Source organism: Scyliorhinus torazame, chromosome 13, assembly GCF_047496885.1.
Source record: "Scyliorhinus torazame isolate Kashiwa2021f chromosome 13, sScyTor2.1, whole genome shotgun sequence".
NCBI classification, from domain to species: Eukaryota; Metazoa; Chordata; class Chondrichthyes; order Carcharhiniformes; family Scyliorhinidae; genus Scyliorhinus; species Scyliorhinus torazame.
Genome location: NC_092719.1, coordinates 92,451,999 through 92,470,748, shown reverse-complemented (window position 1 = coordinate 92,470,748; position 18,750 = coordinate 92,451,999). Strand labels below are relative to the sequence as shown.

The following is an 18,750-nucleotide window of genomic DNA, read 5'->3' as shown; positions in this document are numbered from 1 at the left end:
TAAATGTTGTCAATGTCCCAGCCTCAACTACTTCCTCCGATAGCTCATTCCACATACATTCCACATAAAATGTTGCGCATCAGGTTCCCATGAATTCTTTCCCCCTTAACTTAAACCAATGCCCTCTAGTTCTCAATTCCCCAACCCTTTGAAAAAGACTGAGTGCATTCACTCTATCCATGCCTCTCACGATCTTATACTTCTCTATAACATCACCCCTCAATCTCCTAGGATCCAAAGAAAAAAGATCCCAGCCTGTCCAATCTTTCCCTATAACTCAGTCCCTTGAGTCCTGGCAACATCCTTGTAAAACTCTTCTGCTCTCTCCAGCTTAATAACATATTTTCTATAGCAAGGCGACCAAACCTGAACACAATACTCCAGGTGCAGTCTCACCAATGTCTTGTACAACTGCAACATAACTTCCCAACTTCTATACTCAATGCCCTGTCTGATGAAGGCCAGCATGTCAAAAGCCTTCTTCACTGCTCGATCTACCTGTGACTCCACCTTTAGAGAACCGTGCACCTGAACTTCAAGATCCCTCTGTTCCACGATACTCCCTAAGGTCCTACCGTTATTCACCATGAAAGTCCTATCTTGATTTGACTTTCCAAAATGTAACACTGCATACTTATCTATATTGAACTCCATTTGCCATTTCTCAGTCCACTTCCCTAGCTGATCAATATCCTCCTTGAATAAAAGTACCACATTAACTATCCTTCAGTCATCTGGCACCAGTGAACATTTAAACATCTCTGTCAGAGCCCCATCAATCTCGGATTCACCTATCTCAAGGGGGCTGGAGTACAAAGGGATGGGAGTTTAATTCTATTCGTACAGAGCTCTATTTGAACCCTAACTGGAACACTGCACCTCAGGAAGCCCTTGGAGTGTGTGCAGATTGATCAGAATGATACAGTGTTTTAAATATTCAAATTATGAAGACATTGCATAATGTTTCTATTCCCTTTAGTATTAGATGGTTAAGGGATGGTTTAATTGAGATGTCTAAGATGATTAAAGGATTTGATAGGGTGGATGCTATCTTGTCTCGTTGGGGGTTAGTTAGTTCAGGGGCGATATCAAAAAATACTTTGTCACAGAAATGTCAGTCGAGCTCCTGCCAAAAAACTGGTGGTCAAGTTGAAAATTGCAACATTGAAATAGCTCGATTTTTGTTAAACAAGAGTAATAAAGGTTACAGAACATTTGAAAGTTAATGGAATAAGATAGAGATCAGCCATGATCGTCCTGAATGCTGTATCCAATCCATCCAATTCTCTTCTCGTACCTAGTGGTTTCACTAAGGCAGTGTTTAGTCCATTTAATAATAATAACAATCTTTATTGTCACAAGTAGGCTTACATTAACACTGCAATGAAGTTACTGTGAAAAGTCACTAGTCGCCACATTCCGGCGCCTGTTCGGGTACACTGAGGGAGAATTCAGAATGTCCAAATTACCTCACAGCACAGCTTTGGACTGTGGGAGGAAACCCGAAGGAAACCCATGCAGAAACGGGGAGAACGTGCAGACTCCACACACATAGTGACCCAAGCCGGGAATCAAACCTGGGACTTTGGCATTGTGAAGCAACAGTGCTCACCACTGTGATATCTTTCCACAACTGATTAATCCTGGAACAGGTCACTCGAGACTCTCAGCTTGAGGGGCGTATCTCCAGATCAAGCATAGGTGACCGGTTGTCTCTCCCATTCTTGCCACCCGCCATTGGTCTGTTGGAAGGATTTTCAGGTTGATACACAGCCTATTTGTCCACATTATAAGCGCACATTCCTTGGCCATCAAGTCCTGGGGAAGGACTCGAACCAGAGCTTCTGGCTCAGAGGCAGGGATGCTCCCTACTGTGCCATGAGACGTCTTGAATGCTGCGTGATCTCCTCGTTTTCATACCTATCAATGGGATCAAGAGTCCCTTTGTATTACAACATATTTGTGGATCAAATGCTCCCTACTCACCATTATAACCTCAATAGGGATTGGCACAGGGAGCTTTGACTTGAATCGATCATTTATTTCTTTCACAATAAATACAACTGCCATAATGATGAGTGAAATGACGAGGTCAGCGATGTTTGTCTCCGTTATATGATTGATAATGTACTTCAGTGTCTAAAAGAGCATAACATATATATTTTGTTTAATTTACAAACATAATGCTTTAAGTTACAATTATAATTTGTTTACTTAGTCATCTCTTCCTACTTGATTAAATATGGGGAGGTGGTGGCATAGTGGTTGTCACTGGACTAGTATACCAGAGACCCAAAGTAATGCTGTGGGAATCCAGGTTCAAATCCCACCACGGCAGATGGTGAAATTTGAATTCAATTAAAATCTGGAATGAAAAGTCTAATGATGACCATGAAACCATTGCTGGTTGTTGTAATGATCCATCTGGTTCACTAATGTCCTTTAGGGAAGGAAATCTGCCGTCCTTACCCAGTCTGGCCTACATGTGACTCCAGGTCTACAGCAATGTGGTTGACTCTTAACTGCCCCCTCAAGGACAATTAAAGATGGGCAATAAATGCTGGCCCAGCCTACCAAGCCCACACCCTGTTAACGAATAAATAAATAAATAGACAAACAGCAAATTCATATTTAAAACACAAATAATTATAAGTTTAGATTTTAAGGATTAGATATGCAAGTTTCTGAAAATAGCCTTTTGCTTAGACTTACATAAATGACGGAAAGTGGCCCACTGAATCCTGGGACACTCAACTGCAAGACAAACTTGAGCTGAGAGACAAGGACGTGAATGGCAGCAGCTGTGGTGAAGCCTGAAATCATTGGATCCGACAGGTAAATGACAATAAAGCCAACTTGAAGTAATCCAAGACCCAGCTGGAAATGGGAAAAATCCTTTGTAACTTTTAAGAGTATGTGTTTTTAAAATAATCGTTCCTTTTTCAACCCTAGAATGATACGAACCTGAAAAATCCCAGTGAGGAAAGTAACAGATGCTGCGACCCAGACTTGCCTGTCCTCTTTACTCATTTCAGTCGGGAAAAGAGTAGAATTCATATCGGTTTCACCATCAGTCACCAGCCTGTTCACCACTGTACCTACCATCAAACTCACCACTGGAAAGGGACCTGGTGACAATGAGAAATATTCATGGTGGGAAACTAAATTCACAATTTTAGTCATTCAGAAAATCTATTGAAATTTGAAATTCTCACCAACTGATAAATGTTTTGACGTTCCCAAAAAAAAGTATGTCAAGACGGGGAAAAAGGCTGCATATAGCCCATAGCCAGCAGGGACTGACACTAGCAGAGCAAAGGCCAACCCTACAAAAAAACATAAAGATCAAGCAAGGTCAGCATATCAGACTGGATATTACATCTGAATGATTGTACATAGCATCATTTTCACCGCATGAACTAGTTTTTGCATTACAGTATAGTGTTAGTCGTGGTTATAGTTGCAATTTATTATTTTATTGGTAATCACAATGACTGATTCTTAAAAATAGCCAAATGAGATGTAAAATTGAAAGCTGACATTGATAGATTGAGAAAGTGGATAAAGCAGTGGTAAATGGATTTCAATTTAAACACATGAGTTGATTTACTCTGAGCCAAATATTATTTAAATGGTGAAAGCCTAGAAAGAGTAGAGGTGCAAAGAGATTCTGGATCAGATTTTTGTGGAAAAGTCAGGAAGCACCTTCTTACCCAACAGATCAAACTCCTTTGAAAAGGCAGCTGTTCACCATATTTTAATTCTGTGCAGGGAGTCAGGTCTGTGCCTCTAGTGGATGCCTGAGGCAATAACAGAGGCAGGTGGATGACCATGGCGACAGTCTCCATTTACTGGGACACCAGCCCAGTTTTAACAATGAATGTCAAATCGTCAAACCCTCACCCTGCAGCCCCACCCCTGACATCACTCACCCCTCGATATGACCTCTATGCCCCCTCATACTGCAAAACATCTCTGTGCGCCGATGATTGCTCTATGACCCTATACTCCCTATATTTCCCATGTGCCATCAACCTCAATGTCCTCATAACCCCATGACAGCTCCATGCCTACCACACCCATGGATCCTCCATAGCCACTCATCCAGTATCCAATCTAGGTGGACCACAGAAGCCAAGAATAGGTTAACAAAATTAACTTCTAACAGTCTAATAAAGCTCAGGACAGAGCTCTGGAAAGAACTTGAGGGGAGAGAGTGACGTACTGGTAATGTTACTGATCAAATAATCCAGAGGCCCAGGCTAATCCTCTGGGGACATAGGTTCAAATACCACCACAGCAGCTGGTGGAATTTAAACTCAATTAATAAATCCAGGGTGCTATCTACCAGCCGCGTTACGTGTGAAAGGTAGCATGGTGCAGCCAGTAGATCCCTCTTCCGGGGTCTAACTGGCTCGCCACGCCTCGCAAGATCTAATGCAATCTCACAAGACCGTCACAATGTGAATCCCGCACATTGTGGGCGGATCACTTTTCGGCAAATATGCATATTAGAATGAGACAGCTGGTCTCACTCCAATATGCAGTCCCATGATGTAACCAAAGTGTTGGGGTTTGCTTAGGAGACCTTGGGGGTGCTTTTGCTAACACTGTTGGGGAGGTTTTAAACTAATGTGGCAGGGGGATGGGAACCAGATTAGGAAGTTAGAGGTCAGTAAAGAGGCAGCAACTAAAGCCAGTAAGGTACTAGAGAATAAACTCAATGTGACTAAGGGAAAGAGTAGACAGGGAAGAGAAGATGAATGCAAAGGGACAGGACGTCTGAGGTGCATGTGTTTTAATGCGAGAAGTGTAGCAGGTAAGGCAAATGAACTTAGAGCTTGAATTAGTACCTGGGAATATGATGTTATTGGTATTACTGAGACTTGGTTGAGGGAAGGGCAAGACTGGCAACTAAATATCCCAGGGTATAGATGCTTCAGGAGGGATAGAGAGGGAGGTAAAAGAGGTGGAGGAGTTGCATTACTGGTCAGAGATGATATCACAGCTGTGATTAAGGAGGGCACGACGGAGGATTTGAGCACTGAGGCAATATGGGTAGAGCTAAGAAATAGGAAGGGTGCAGTAACATTGTTGGGACTTTAATACAGGCCTCCCAAAAGCGAGCGTCAAGTAGAGGTACAAATATGTAGACAGATTATAGAAAAGTGTAGGAGCAATAGGGTGGTCGTGATGGGAGATTTTAACTTCCCCAACATTGAATGTGACTCATGTAACCATGACCTGGAAACCAAGATAGAGGCCATATTCTCAACTTGCGCTTAGGATGCAGCAGACCAGCTGCGGAACACTGCCAAACAGATGAGACAACAATACTATGCCACCTATATGCATACCAAGAACAGAAAGCTTGAGAAACTTGGCATCACCACCAGCAGCAACCAAGCCACCCCCGGTGTCACAGTAGAAAACAATACAGGGAAATCTATTGTCAACTTGTCAGACTACACCCTTCAACCAGACGAAATCGAAATTAATCTGTAGATGCCTGTTATTAAAAATTAAAAACAGCAGAGGGCTCAATTTCTGCACCACCACCAAAATGGACCCCATCAGTCTCGCGGCAGACACGGAGGAATTCATCAGGCGAATGAGGCTCCGGGAATTCTTCCACAGACCCCAAGAGGTCAACAGCGATCCCAAGCAGACTACCAATGAACCGGAACAGCAGACCGAGAGATCTGCGGTGCGGCAACCGAAGAGGAAAGAGTCGAATTGGACCCCTCCGGAAGGCCGCTGCCTTAGACTCGACATGTATGCTCAAGCCGTCAGGAGTCGTGTCAATGCCAGATTCATCAGTCGCATTCACAAGACAGCCCCGAACGTCACCCAAGCACAACGCAATGCCATCCGCGCTCTCAAGACCAACCGCAGCATCGTCATCAAACCAGCAGACAAAAGGGGGGCCACTGTCGTACTGAACAGAACGGACTACTGCAAAGAAGTATACCGACAACTGAACAACCAAGAACACTACAGACAGTTACCCGCAGATCCGACCAAGGAACACATCCGCCAACTTAACAGACTGATCAAGACCTTGGATCCAGATCTTCAGAGCACCCTACGTGCTCTCATCCCACGTACTCCCCGCATTGGAGATCTCTACTGCCTCCCGAAAATACATAAGGCCAACACACCAGGCCGCCCTATCGTTTCAGGCAATGGGACCCTGTATGAGAACCTCTCTGGCTACATCGAGGGCATCTTGAAACCCATCGTACAAGGTACACCCAGCTCCTGTCGCGACACGACAGACTTCCTTTAGAAACTCAGCACCCATGGACCAGTTGAACCAGGAACATTCCTCGTCACAATGGACGTCTCGGCACTCTACACCAGCATCCCCCATGACGACGGCATTGGTGCAACAGCCTCAGTACTCAACACCGACAACTGCCAATCTCCAGACGCAATTCTGCAACTCATCCGCTTCATTCTGGATCACAACGTCTTCACCTTCGACAACAAGTTCTTCATCCAGACGCACGGAACAGCCATGGGGACCAAATTCGCACCCCAATACGCCAACATCTTCATGCACAAGTTTGAACAGGACCTACTCACCGCACAGGACCTTCAACCGATGTTATACACCAGATACATCGATGACATTTTTTTCCTTTGGACCCACGGCGAAGAATCACTGAAACGACTACACGATGACATTAATAAGTTCCATCCAACCATCAGACTCACCATGGACTACTCTCCAAAATCAGTTGCATTCTTGGACACACTTGTCTCCATCAAGGACGGTCACCTCAGCACGTCGCTTTACATAGATTACATAGAACATACAGTGCAGAAGGAGGCCATTCGGCCCATCGAGTCTGCACCGACCCACATTAATCCCTCACTTCCACCTTTTCCCCGCAACCCAATAACCCCTCCCAACCCTTATGGACACTACGGGTAATTTAGCATGGCCAATCCACCTAACCTGCACGTCTTTGGACTGTGGGAGGAAACCGGAGCACCCGGAGAAAACCCACGCACACACGGGGAGAACGTGCAAACTCCGCACAGACAGTGACCCAGCGGGGAATCGAACCTGGGGCCCTGGCGCTGTGAAACCACAGTGCTAATCACTTGTGCTACCGTGCTGCCCCTTTACCGCAAACCCACGGATAACCTCATGATGCTCCACTTCTCCAGCTTCCACCCTCAACACATTAAAGAAGCCATCCCCTATGGACAAGCGCTCCGTATACACAGGACCTGCTCAGACGAGGAGGAGCATAACAGACATCTACAGACGTTGAAAGATGCCCTCGTACGAACGGGATATGGCACTCGACTCATCGATCGACAGTTCCAATGCGCCACAGCGAAAAACCGGACCGACCTCCTCAGAAGACAAACATGGGACACAACCGACAGAATACCCTTCGTCGTCCAGTACTTCCCCGGAGCAGAGAAACTACATCATCTTCTTCACAGCCTTCAACACGTCATTGATGACGATGAACATCTTGCCAAGGTCATCCCCACACCCCCACTACTTGCCTTCAAACAACCGCGCAACCTCAAACGAACCATTGTTTGCAGCAAACTACCCAGTCTTCAGAACAGTGACCACGACACCACAGAACCCTGTCATGGCAATCTCTGCAAGACGTGCCAGATCATTGACATGGATACCACTATTACACGTGAGAACACTACCCACCAGGTACGCGGTACATACTCGTGCGACTCGGCCAACGTTGTCTACCTCATACGCTGCAGAAAAGGATATCCCGAAGCGTGGTACATTGGCGAGACCATGCAGACGCTGCGACAACGAATGAACGGACATCGCGCAACAATCACCAGGCAGGAATGTTCCCTTCCAGTCGGGGAACACTTCAGCAGTCAAGGGCATTCAGCCTCTGATCTCCGGGTAAGCGTTCTCCAAGGCGGCCTTCAGGACCCGCGACAACGCAGAATCGCCGAGCAGAAACTTATAGCCAAGTTCCGCACACATGAGTGCGGCCTCAACCGGGACCTGGGATTCATGTCGCATTACATTCATCCCCCACCATCTGGCCTGCAAAATCCTACCAACTGTCCTGGCTTGATACAATTTACACCTCTTTAACCTGGGGTTACCCCATCTCTGGATCTGTAAAGATTTAATCACCTGCTAATGCTCGCATTCCTAGCATTGTTTGGCATCTTTGAATTGGTCTATATATGTGTTTCTGGAACAGACCTCTGCATTCACCTGAGGAAGGAGCAGCGCTCCGAAAGCTAGTGACATCGAAACAAACCTGTTGGACTTTAACCTGTTGTTGTAAGACTTCGTACTGTGACTCATGTAGTGTTGGAGGCGTAGATGGAACAGAATTTGTAAGAAGCATCCAGGAGAGTTTTTTAGAGCAGTATGTAAATAGTCCAACTCAGGAAGGGGCCATACTGGACCTGGTATTGGGGAATAATCCCGGCCAGGTGGTTGAAGTTTCAGTCGGTGATTACTTTGGGAATAGCGATCACAATTCCGTAAGTTTTAGAATACTCATGGACAAAGACGAGAGTGGTCCTAAAGGAAGAGTGCTAAATTGGGGAAAGGCCAAGTATAACAAAATTCGGCAGGAGCTAGGGAATGTGGATTGGGAGCAACTGTTGAAGGGTAAATCCACATTTGAAATGTGGCAGTCTTTTAAGGAAAGGTTGATTAGAGTGCAGGACAGACATGTCCCTGTGAAAATGAGGGATAGAAATGGCAAGGTTAGGAACCATGGATGACGAGTGGAATTGTGAGACTAGCTAAGATGAAAAAGGAAGCATACATAAGATCTAGGCGACTTAAAACTGATGAAGCTTTGGAGGAATATCGGGAAAGTAGGACAAATCTCAAACGTACAATAAAGAGGGCTAAAAGGGGTCATGAAATATCTTTGGCTAACAGGGTTAAGGAAAATCCCAAAGCCTTTTATTCGTATATAAGGAGCAAGAGGGTAACTAGAGAAAGGATTGGCCCACTCAAAGACAAAAGAAGGAATTTATGCGTGGAGTCAGAGGAAATGGGTGAGATTCTTAATGAATACTTTGCATCGGTATTCACCAAGGAGAGGGACATGACGGATGTTGAGGCTAGGGATGGATGTTTAAATAATCTAGGTCAAGTCGGCATAAGGAAGGGGGAAGTTTTGGGTATTCTAAAAGGCATTCAGGTGGACAGGCATTCAGGTCTCCAGGTCCGGATGGGATCTATCCCAGGTTACTGAGGGAAGCGGAGGGACGAAATAGCTGGGGCCTTAACAGATATCCTTGCAGCATCCTTGAGCACGGGTGTGGTCCCGGAGGACTGGAGAATTGCTAATGTTGTCCCTTTGTTTAAGAAGGGTAGCAGGGATAATCCAGGTAATTATGGACCTGTGAGCTTGATGTCAGTGGCAGGCAAACTGTTGGAGAAGATACTGAGGGATAGGATCTATTCACATTTGGAAGAAAATAGACTTATCAGTGATAGGCAGCATGGTTTTGTGCAGGGAAGGTCATGTCTTACAAACCTAATAGAATTCTTTGAGGAAGTGACAAAGTTAATTGATGAGGGAAGGGCTGTAGATGTCATATACATTAACTTCAGTAAGGCGTTTGATAAAGTTTCCCATGGCAGGTTGATGGAAAAAGTGAAGTCGTATGGGGTTCAGGGTGTACTAGCTAGATGGATAAAGAACTGGCTGGGCAACAGATGACAGAGAGTAGTGGTGGAAGGGAGTATCTCAAAATGGAGAAAGGTGACTAGTGGGATCCGTGCTCGGACTACTGTTGTTTGTGATACACATAAATGATCTGGACGAAGGTATAGGTGGTCTGATTAGCAAGTTTGCAGATGATACTAAGATTGGTGGAGTAGCAGATAGCGAGGAGGACTGTCAGAGAATACAGCAAAATATAGATAGATTGGAGAGTTGGGCAGAGAAATGGCAGATGGAGTTTAATCCAGGCAAATGCGAGTTAATGCATTTTGGAAGATCTAATTCAAGAGTGTATTATATTGTCGGGAAGGTAAGTTTAACCTTTAAAAACTTACCTTGCAGGAGAAGCGGCCTTCAGATTTTCGGCGGGAGCAGTGGCCAGGGGTCTGTCGGGAAGGTAAGTTTAACCTTTAAAAACTTACCTTGCTGGAGAAGAGGCCTTCAGATTTCCGGTGGGAGTAGTGGCCAGGGGTCTGTCGGGAAGGTAAGTTTAACCTTTAAAAACTTACCTTGCAGGAGAAGCGGCCTTCAGATTTTTAAAAAACTTACCTCCATAGCTGCAGGAAGTCGGCCGTGGGGATTTCTGGGAAGATTTGTTAGTACATGTATATAAGTTGGGCGGTTGCTAAACCCGAGACACTACACTTGTAGTGTCTCCCACCCTTCCACCTCCTCCAACCTAAGGGGTTGAGTGAATATCAGGTGAGTTCTTTCTTTTTTTATCTAGAGGGGATGGCAGGGAAGGCAGTGCAATGTACCTCCTGCAGAATGTTTGAGGTGAGGGATGCCGTCAGTGTCCCTGCTGATTTCACCTGTGAAATGTGCACCCATCTCCAGCACCTCAGAAACCGCGTTAGGGAACTGGAGCTGGATGAACTTCGGATCATTCGGGAGGCAGAGGTGGTCATAGATAGTAGCTTCAGGGATGTAGTTACTCCGAAGAATCAAGGTAGATGGGTGACGGTGAGAGGGGCTGGGAGGAAGTAGTCAGTGCAGGGATCCTCTGTGGTCGTTCCCCTCAGTAACAAGTATACCGTTTTGGATATTGTTGAGGGGGACGACATACCAGGGGTAAGTCACGGTGAACGGATCTCCAGCACTGAGTCCATCCTCGTGGCTCAGAAGGGAAAGAGGGAGAGCAGGAGAGCAATAGTTATTGGGGACTCGATAGTTAAAGGGACAAATAGACGGTTCTGTGGTAGCGACAGAGACTCACGGATTACAGACGCAGTACAGGCCCTTCGGCCCACGATGTTGCACCAAAACAAAAGCCATCTAACCTACACTATGCCATTATCATCCATATGTTCATCCAATAAACTTTTAAATGCCCTCAATGTTGGCGAGTTCACTACTGTAGCAGGTAGGGCATTCCACGGCCTCACTACTCTTTGCGTAAAGAACCTACCTCTGACCTCTGTCCTATATCTATTACCCCCTCAGTTTAAAGCTATGTCCCCTTGTGCCAGCCATTTCCATCTGCGGGAGAAGGCTCTCACTGTCCACCCTATCTAACCCCCTGATCATTTTGTATGCCTCTATTAAGTCTCCTCTTAACCTTCTTCTCTCCAACGAAAACAACCTCAAGTCCATCAGCCTTTCCTCATAAGATTTTCCCTCCATACCAGGCAACATCCTGGTAAATCTCCTCTGCACCCTCTCCAAAGCCTCCACGTCCTTCCTATAATGCGGTGACCAGAACTGTATGCAATACTCCAAATGCGGCCGTACCAGAGTTTTGTACAGCTGCAACATGACCTCCTGACTCCGGAACTCAATCCCTCTACCAATAAAGGCCAACACTCCATAGGCCTTCTTCACAACCCTATCAACCTGGGTGGCAACTTTCAGGGATCTATGTACATGGATACCTAGTTCCCTCTGCTTATCCACACTTCCAAGAACTTTACCATTAGCCAAATATTCCGCATTCCTGTTATTCCTTCCAAAGTGAATCACCTCACACTTCTCTACATTAAACTCCATTTGCCACCTCTCAGCCCAGCTCTGCAGCTTATCTATATCCCTCTGTGGCCTGCTACATCCTTCCACACTATCGACAACACCACCGACTTTAGTATCGTCTGCAAATTTACTCACCCACCCTTCTGCGCCTTCCTCTAGGTCATTGATAAAAATGACAAACAGCAACGGCCCCAGAACAGATCCTTGTGGTACTCCACTTGTAACTGAACTCCATTCTGAACATTTCCCATCAACCACCACCCTCTGTCTTCTTTCAGCTAGCCAATTTCTGATCCACATCTCTAAATCACCCTCAATCCCCAGCCTCCGTATTTTCTGCAATAGCCTACCGTGGGGAACCTTATCAAACGCTTTGCTGAAATCCATATACACCACATCGACTGCTCTACCCTCGTCTACCTGTTCAGTCACCTTCTCAAAGAACTCAATAAGGTTTGTGAGGCATGACCTACCCTTCACAAAGCCATGCTGACTATCCCTGATCATATTATTCCTATCTAGATGATTATAAATCTTGTCTCTTATAATCCCCTCCAAGACTTTACCCACAACAGACGTGAGGCTCACCGGTCTATAGTTGCCAGGGTTGTCTCTGCTCCCCTTTTTGAACAAAGGCACCACATTTGCTATCCTCCAGTCCTCTGGCACTATTCCTGTAGCCAATGATGACATAAAAATCAAAGCCAAAGGTCCAGCAATCTCTTCCCTGGCCTCCCAGAGAATCCTAGGATAAATCCCATCAGGACCCGGGGACTTATCTATTTTCAGCCTGTCCAGAATTGCCAACACCTCTTCCCTACGTACCTCAATGCCATCTATTCTATAAGCCTGGGGCTCAGCATTCTCCTCCACAACATTATCTTTTTCCTGAGTGAATACTGACGAAAAATATTCATTTAGTATCTCGCCTATCTCTTCAGACTCCACACACAACTTCCCATCCCTGTCCTTGACTGGTCCTACTCTTTCCCTAGTCATTCGCTTATTCCTGACATACCTATAGAAAGCTTTTGGGTTTTCCTTGATCCTACCTGCCAAATACTTCTCATGTCCCCTCCTTGCTCGTCTTAGCTCTCTCTTTAGATCCGTCCTCGCTACCTTGTAACTATCCATTGCCCCAACTGAAACTTCACACCTCATCTTCACATAGGCCTCCTTCTTCCTCTTAACAAGAGATTCCACTTGTTTGGTAAACCACGGTTCCCTCGCTCGACGCCTTCCTCCCTGCCTGACCGGTACATACTTACCAAGAACACGCAGTAGCTGATCCTTGAACAAGCTCCACTTATCCAGTGTGCCCAACACTTGCAGCCTACTTCTCCTCCTTATCCCCCCCAAGTCACGTCTAATGGCATCATAATTGCCCTTCCCCCAGCTATAACTCTTGCCCTGCGGTGTATACTTATCCCTTTCCATCATTAACGTAAACGTCACCGAATTGTGGTCACTGTCCCCAAAGTGCACTCCTACCTCCAAATCCAACACCTGGCCTGGTTCATTACCCAAAACCAAATCCAACGTGGCCTCGCCTCTTGTTGGCCTGTCAACATATTGTGTCAGGAAACCCTCCTGCACACACTGTACAAAAAACGACCCATCTAATGTACTCAAACTATATCTTTTCCAGTCAATATTTGGAAAGTTAAAGTCTCCCATAATAACTACCCTGTTACTTTCGCTCTTATCCAGGATCATCCTCGCCACCCTTTCCTCTACATCCCGAGAACTATTTGGAGGCCTATAGAAGACTCCCAACAGGGTGACCTCTCCTTTCATGTTTCTAACCTCAGCCCATACTACCTCGGAAGATGAGTCCCCATCTAGCATCCTCTCCGCCACCGTAATACTGCTCTTGACTAGCAGCGCCACACCTCCCCCTCTTTTGCCTCCTTCTCTGAGCTTACTAAAACACCTAAACCCCGGAACCTGCAACATCCATTCCTATCCCTGCTCTATCCATGTCTCCGAAATGGCCACAACATCGAAGTCCCAAGTACCAACCCATGCTGCCAGTTCCCCTACCTTATTTCGTATACTCCTGGCATTGAAGTAGACACACTTCAAACCACCTACCTGAACACTGGCCCCCTCCTGCGACGTCAAATCTGTGCTCCTGACCTCTATACTCTCATTCTCCCTTACCCTAAAACTACAATCCAGGTTCCCATGCCCCTGCTGCATTAGTTTAAACCCCCCCAAAGAGCAGTAACAAATCTCCCCCCCAGGATATTTGTGCCCCTCAGGTTCAGATGTAGACCATCCTGTCTGTAGAGGTCCCACCTTCCCCAGAAAGAGCCCCAGTTATCCAGAAATCTGAATCCCCCCCGCCTGCACCATCCCTGTAGCCACGTGTTTAATTGCTCTCTCTCCCTATTCCTCATCACACTATCACGTGGCACGGGCAACAACCCAGAGATAACAACTCTGTTTGTTCTAGTTCTGAGCTTCCATCCTAGCTCCCTGAAAGCCTGCCTGACATCCTTGTCCCCTTTCCTACCTATGTCGTTCGTGCTAATGTGGACCACGACTTGGGGCTGCTCCCCCTCCCCCTAAGGACCCGGAAAACACGATCCGAGACATCACGTACCCTTGCACCTGGGAGGCAACATACCAAACGTGAGTCTCTCACGCTCCCACAAAATCTCCTATCTGTGCCCCTGACTATCGAGTCCCCAATTACTAATGCTCTGCTCCTCTCCCCCCTTCCCTTCTGAGCAAGAGGGACAGACTCCGTGCCAGAGGCACGTACCCCATGGCTTACCCCATATTACATGGCTTGAGCTAGGGTGGAAGCTGAGAGCCAGGACAAACCATGTTGTCATCTCTGGTTTGTTGCCGGTGCCACATGCTAGTGAGGTGAGGAACAGGGAGGGAGTGCAGATAAACACGTGGCTGCAGGGATGGTGTAGAAGGGAGGGTTTCAGGTACGTGCATAATTGGAGCACATTCTGGGGAAGGTGGGACCTGTACAGCCAGGACGATTTGCACCTGAACCAGAGGGGCACCAATATCCTGGGAGGGAAATTTGCTACAGCTCTTCGGGCAGGTTTAAACTAATTTGTCAGGGGGCTGGGAAAACGAGCTGTAGTCCAGAAGCCAGTGTCAAGACTATTCTTGAGGTACTGAGGAGGGTATCAAGATCGCAGGAATGTACCGGCAGACTGAAAGGTGGGTTGAAGTGTGTCTACTTCAATGCAAGGAGCATCCGGAATAAGGTAGGTGAACTTGGAGCGTGGATTGGTACTTGGGACTACGATGTTGTGGCCATTAGTTTATCTTATAAACCTCTATTAACATCCCTGAAAGGATGGGGGGGGGGGGGGCAAATTGATTGACCATGTCTGGGTGGATGCTAAATGGGGGGGGGTTGTAGTCCCAGTCTGGAAGGGTGCTAAGGGGGGGTTATTGACACCCATTGGATACAGTAAGATATAAAGTGATCTTGGGCGGAGAAAAATGGCAGATGGAGTTTAATCCGGGCAAGTGTGAGGAATGCTCTTTAGAAGGTCCAATGCATGTAGGAATCACACAATAAATGGTAGAACTGGAATATTGTGTACAATTCTGGTCGCCACACTACCAGAAGGATGTGACTGCTTTGGAGAGAGTACAGAAACGGTTCACTAGGATGATGCTTGGTATGGAGGGCATTAGCTATGAGGAGAGGTTAGATAAACCTGGTCTGTTCTCACTGGAACGAAGGAGGTTGGGAGACAACCTGATAGAGGTCTACAAGATTATGAGTGGCATGGACAGAGTGGACAGTCAGATTGACTTTCCAAGGGTAGGAGAGTCAAATACTAGGGAACATCGGTTTAAAGTGCTTGGGGAAAAGTTTAGAACGGATGTGCGCGGCAAGTTTTTTTTACACAGAGGGTGGTAAATATATGGAAAATGCTGCCTGGGGAGGTGGTGGGAGCAGGTACGATAGTAGCATTTAAGGGACATCTAGACAAATATATGAATAGAGTGTGAATGGAAGGATCCGGACTCCGTAAGTGCAGACAGTTTTAGTTTCGGCAGGTACCATGGTCGTCGCAGGCTTGGAGGGCCGAAGGGCCTGTTCCTGTGCTGTATTGTTCTTTGTTCAATCCCATTAATTTCTCAAAAGCCATTTTTCTTACACATACTAATTTCCTTCAGCTCCTCACGAAAACTTGTGTTTCTCAGCACCTCCAGTACATTATCCATGTCTTGCTTTGTGAAGACAGAAGCAAAGTACGAATTTAGTTCCTCAGCCATTTCTTTGTTCGCCGTTATGAATTCCCCTGTTTCTGACTGAAAGGGGCCTACATTCGTTTTTATCAATCTTTTTCTCTTTACATGCCTGTAGAAATTTTTACAGTCAGTTTTTATGTTCCCGGTTAGCTTACTTTCACATTGTATTTTTCCCTTCTTAATCAACCTTTGCTGACTTTTAAACTGTTCCCATTCCTCAGGTCTATTGCATTTTCTGGCTAACTTATATGCTTCTTCTTTGAATCTAATACTGTCCCTAATTTCCCTTGTAAGCCTTTCTCCTCCTGCAGCAAATAGGGATAAACATATTTTGGAGTTCACCCATTCGTTACTGGAATGCCTGCCATTTTCTGTCGCTGTCCTTCCTTTCAGTAATGTTTCACAGTCCGTCATAGCCAGCTCATGTCTCATATTATCATAGTTACCTTTATTGAGATTCAGGACCCTTGTCTTAGAATCAGCGACCTCACGATCCACCATGATAAAGAATTCTATCATATTATGATCACTCGCCCCCAAAGGTTCTGTCACAACTGGGCAGACAACTAATCCTTTCTCATTGCACAACACCCAGTCCCAGATGGCCTGTTCCCTTGTTAGTCCTCCTGTAGGGGGCAGAATTGCTGATCCTGAGGCCGTGTTGACACCGTCAAGAAACGCGACGGCGTTTCCGACGGCGTCAACACTTACCCTCAGGATCACAGAATCCCACCCCCTGGTCCAGAAAACCAACCCGTACACACTCCAGGAATTCCTCTTCTATTGTACGGTAACAAATTTGACTCACTCAATTTATACATAGATTAAAGTCACCCACAATCACAGATGTTCCTTGAACACATGCATCTCTGATTTCCTGTCTAATGCTATTCCCAACATTACCACTGCAATTTAGTGGTATATATATATATACCACCCCTACGAATGCCTTTGCCCTATGGTGTCTTGTAACTCAGCCCATAGAGATTCCACACCACCAGTGCTAATATCTTTCCTGTATCTTTATTTTCTTTAATCAACAATGCAACTTCACCAACTTTTCCTTGCTGTTTGTCCTTCCTAAAAACTGAATAGCCCTCAATGTATAGTTCCCATCCTTGGTCACCTTGGAGCCATGTCTCCGTAATCCCAACTATATCATACCTCTTTATATGTATCCAAACAACTAATTCATCCATTTTATTTCAAATGCTCCGAGCATACACGCTAGGCTTTTTAACATTCCTTGACTGGTCCCTACTATTTTTCAGTGTCATTATAGGATACTGGCCCTTGGTTTCTCTGCCTATCAATTTTCTTATTCTCCTCGCTGTCTTTTTCTCTTGTTCTTGATTTCATCTGCTCTGAATACCCCCATCCCCCAACCATATTGGTTTAAACCCTCCCCAATCGCTCGAGCAAGTACCCACCGCAAGGATCTCAATTCTGGTCCAGTTTGTACAGGTCCCACCTCCCTCAGAACCAGTCCCAGTGCCCCAGGAATCTGAAACATCTCCCTCACACCATCTCTTCAGCCACGTATTCCTCTGACTATTCTGACTAGAAATGGCACTAGTAGTAATCCTGAGATCAGTACCTTTGCGATCCGACTTCTCAACTTTCTTCCGAAATCCCTGCATTCTGCTTTCAGGACCTCATTCCTTTTTCTACCTATGTCATTTGTACTAATGTGTACCATGATCACTGGCTGTTCACCCTGCCCCTCCAGAATGTCCTATAACCACTCCGAAACGTCTTTTAACCTAGCACCAGGGATGCAACACACCATCCTGGAGTCTCATTTGCAGCCAAAAGTTAGGTTGATCGGGTTGGGTTGGAGATGCTGGGGTTGCTTTTGGGTAGCTGATGCATTCGTAGAGTTGGGGTTGGATTGATCTGGTTGGATCGATAGGGTTGGCTTGAAATGTTGGCGTTGTCATAGTGTTTGTAGGGGTGTGGTTGGAGTGATATAGTTTGAATGGGTTGAGATTGTGCGTGTAGCGTTGAGGATGGAGTAATATGTTTGGGGCTTGGTTGATAGAATTGGGTAGATAGTGTTGGGTTGGGTTGGTATGTTTGGGTTTAGAGTGTTTTTATTAGGTCTTGGTTGATCGGGCAGGCGTTTGGTTTGATAGGTTTGGGTTTTGGTTGATAGGGTTGTGTTGATAGGGTTGGGCTGCTATGGTCCAGTTTGGGTTGGTAAGGTTGGGGCTGGGTTGATATGGTTTAAGTTGGGTTTATAAGTTTGCATTTGGGTTGAGTTGACAGGGTTAGGCTCGGGATAAATGGAGGGTTGGTCTCGGGATGATAAGAGGGTTGGGCTCGGGATAATAGGAGGGTTGGGCTCGGGATGATGGGAGGGTTGGGCTCGGGATGATGGGAGGGTTGGGCTCGAGGTGATGGGAGGGTTGGGCACGGGGTGATGGGAGGGTTGGGCCTCGGGATGATAGGAAGGTTGGGCTCGAGGTGATGGGAGGGTTGGGCACGTGGTGATGGGAGGGTTGGGCCTCGGGATGATAGGAGGGTTGGGCTCGAGGTGATGGGAGGGTTGGGCCTCGGGATGATAGGAGGGTTGGGCTCGAGGTGATGGGAGGGTTGGGCCTCGGGATGATAGGAGGGTTGGGCTCGAGGTGATTAGAGGGTTGGGCTTGGGGTGGTGGGAGGGTTGGGCCTCGGGATGATAGGAGGGTTGGGCTCGAAGTGATTAGAGGGTTGGGCTTGGGGTGATGGGAGGGTTGGGCCTCGGGATGATAGGCTTAAGATTTGGGGTGATCGGGCTGTCTGGGTAGATATTGTTGGGTTGGGATGACAGGGTTGATTTTTTTTTTCATAGGGTTGG

At 46.4% G+C, this 18,750-nt stretch overlaps 1 protein-coding gene across 2 annotated transcripts in view; it reads right to left on the bottom strand.

Moving 5' to 3' along the window:
* The window catches only part of LOC140388192 (chloride anion exchanger-like), a 226,603-nt gene that overhangs the window by 192,395 nt on the left and 15,458 nt on the right, over window positions 1-18,750 (bottom strand). For both annotated transcript variants that reach the window (XM_072471963.1, XM_072471964.1), the window contains exons 3-6: window positions 3,216-3,326; window positions 2,965-3,128; window positions 2,713-2,877; window positions 1,987-2,139 (exon numbers count right to left, since the gene is read on the bottom strand). In XM_072471963.1, the coding sequence (XP_072328064.1) occupies window positions 1,987-2,139; window positions 2,713-2,877; window positions 2,965-3,128; window positions 3,216-3,326 (593 nt within the window). The remainder of the gene's footprint in view (window positions 1-1,986; window positions 2,140-2,712; window positions 2,878-2,964; window positions 3,129-3,215; window positions 3,327-18,750) is intronic.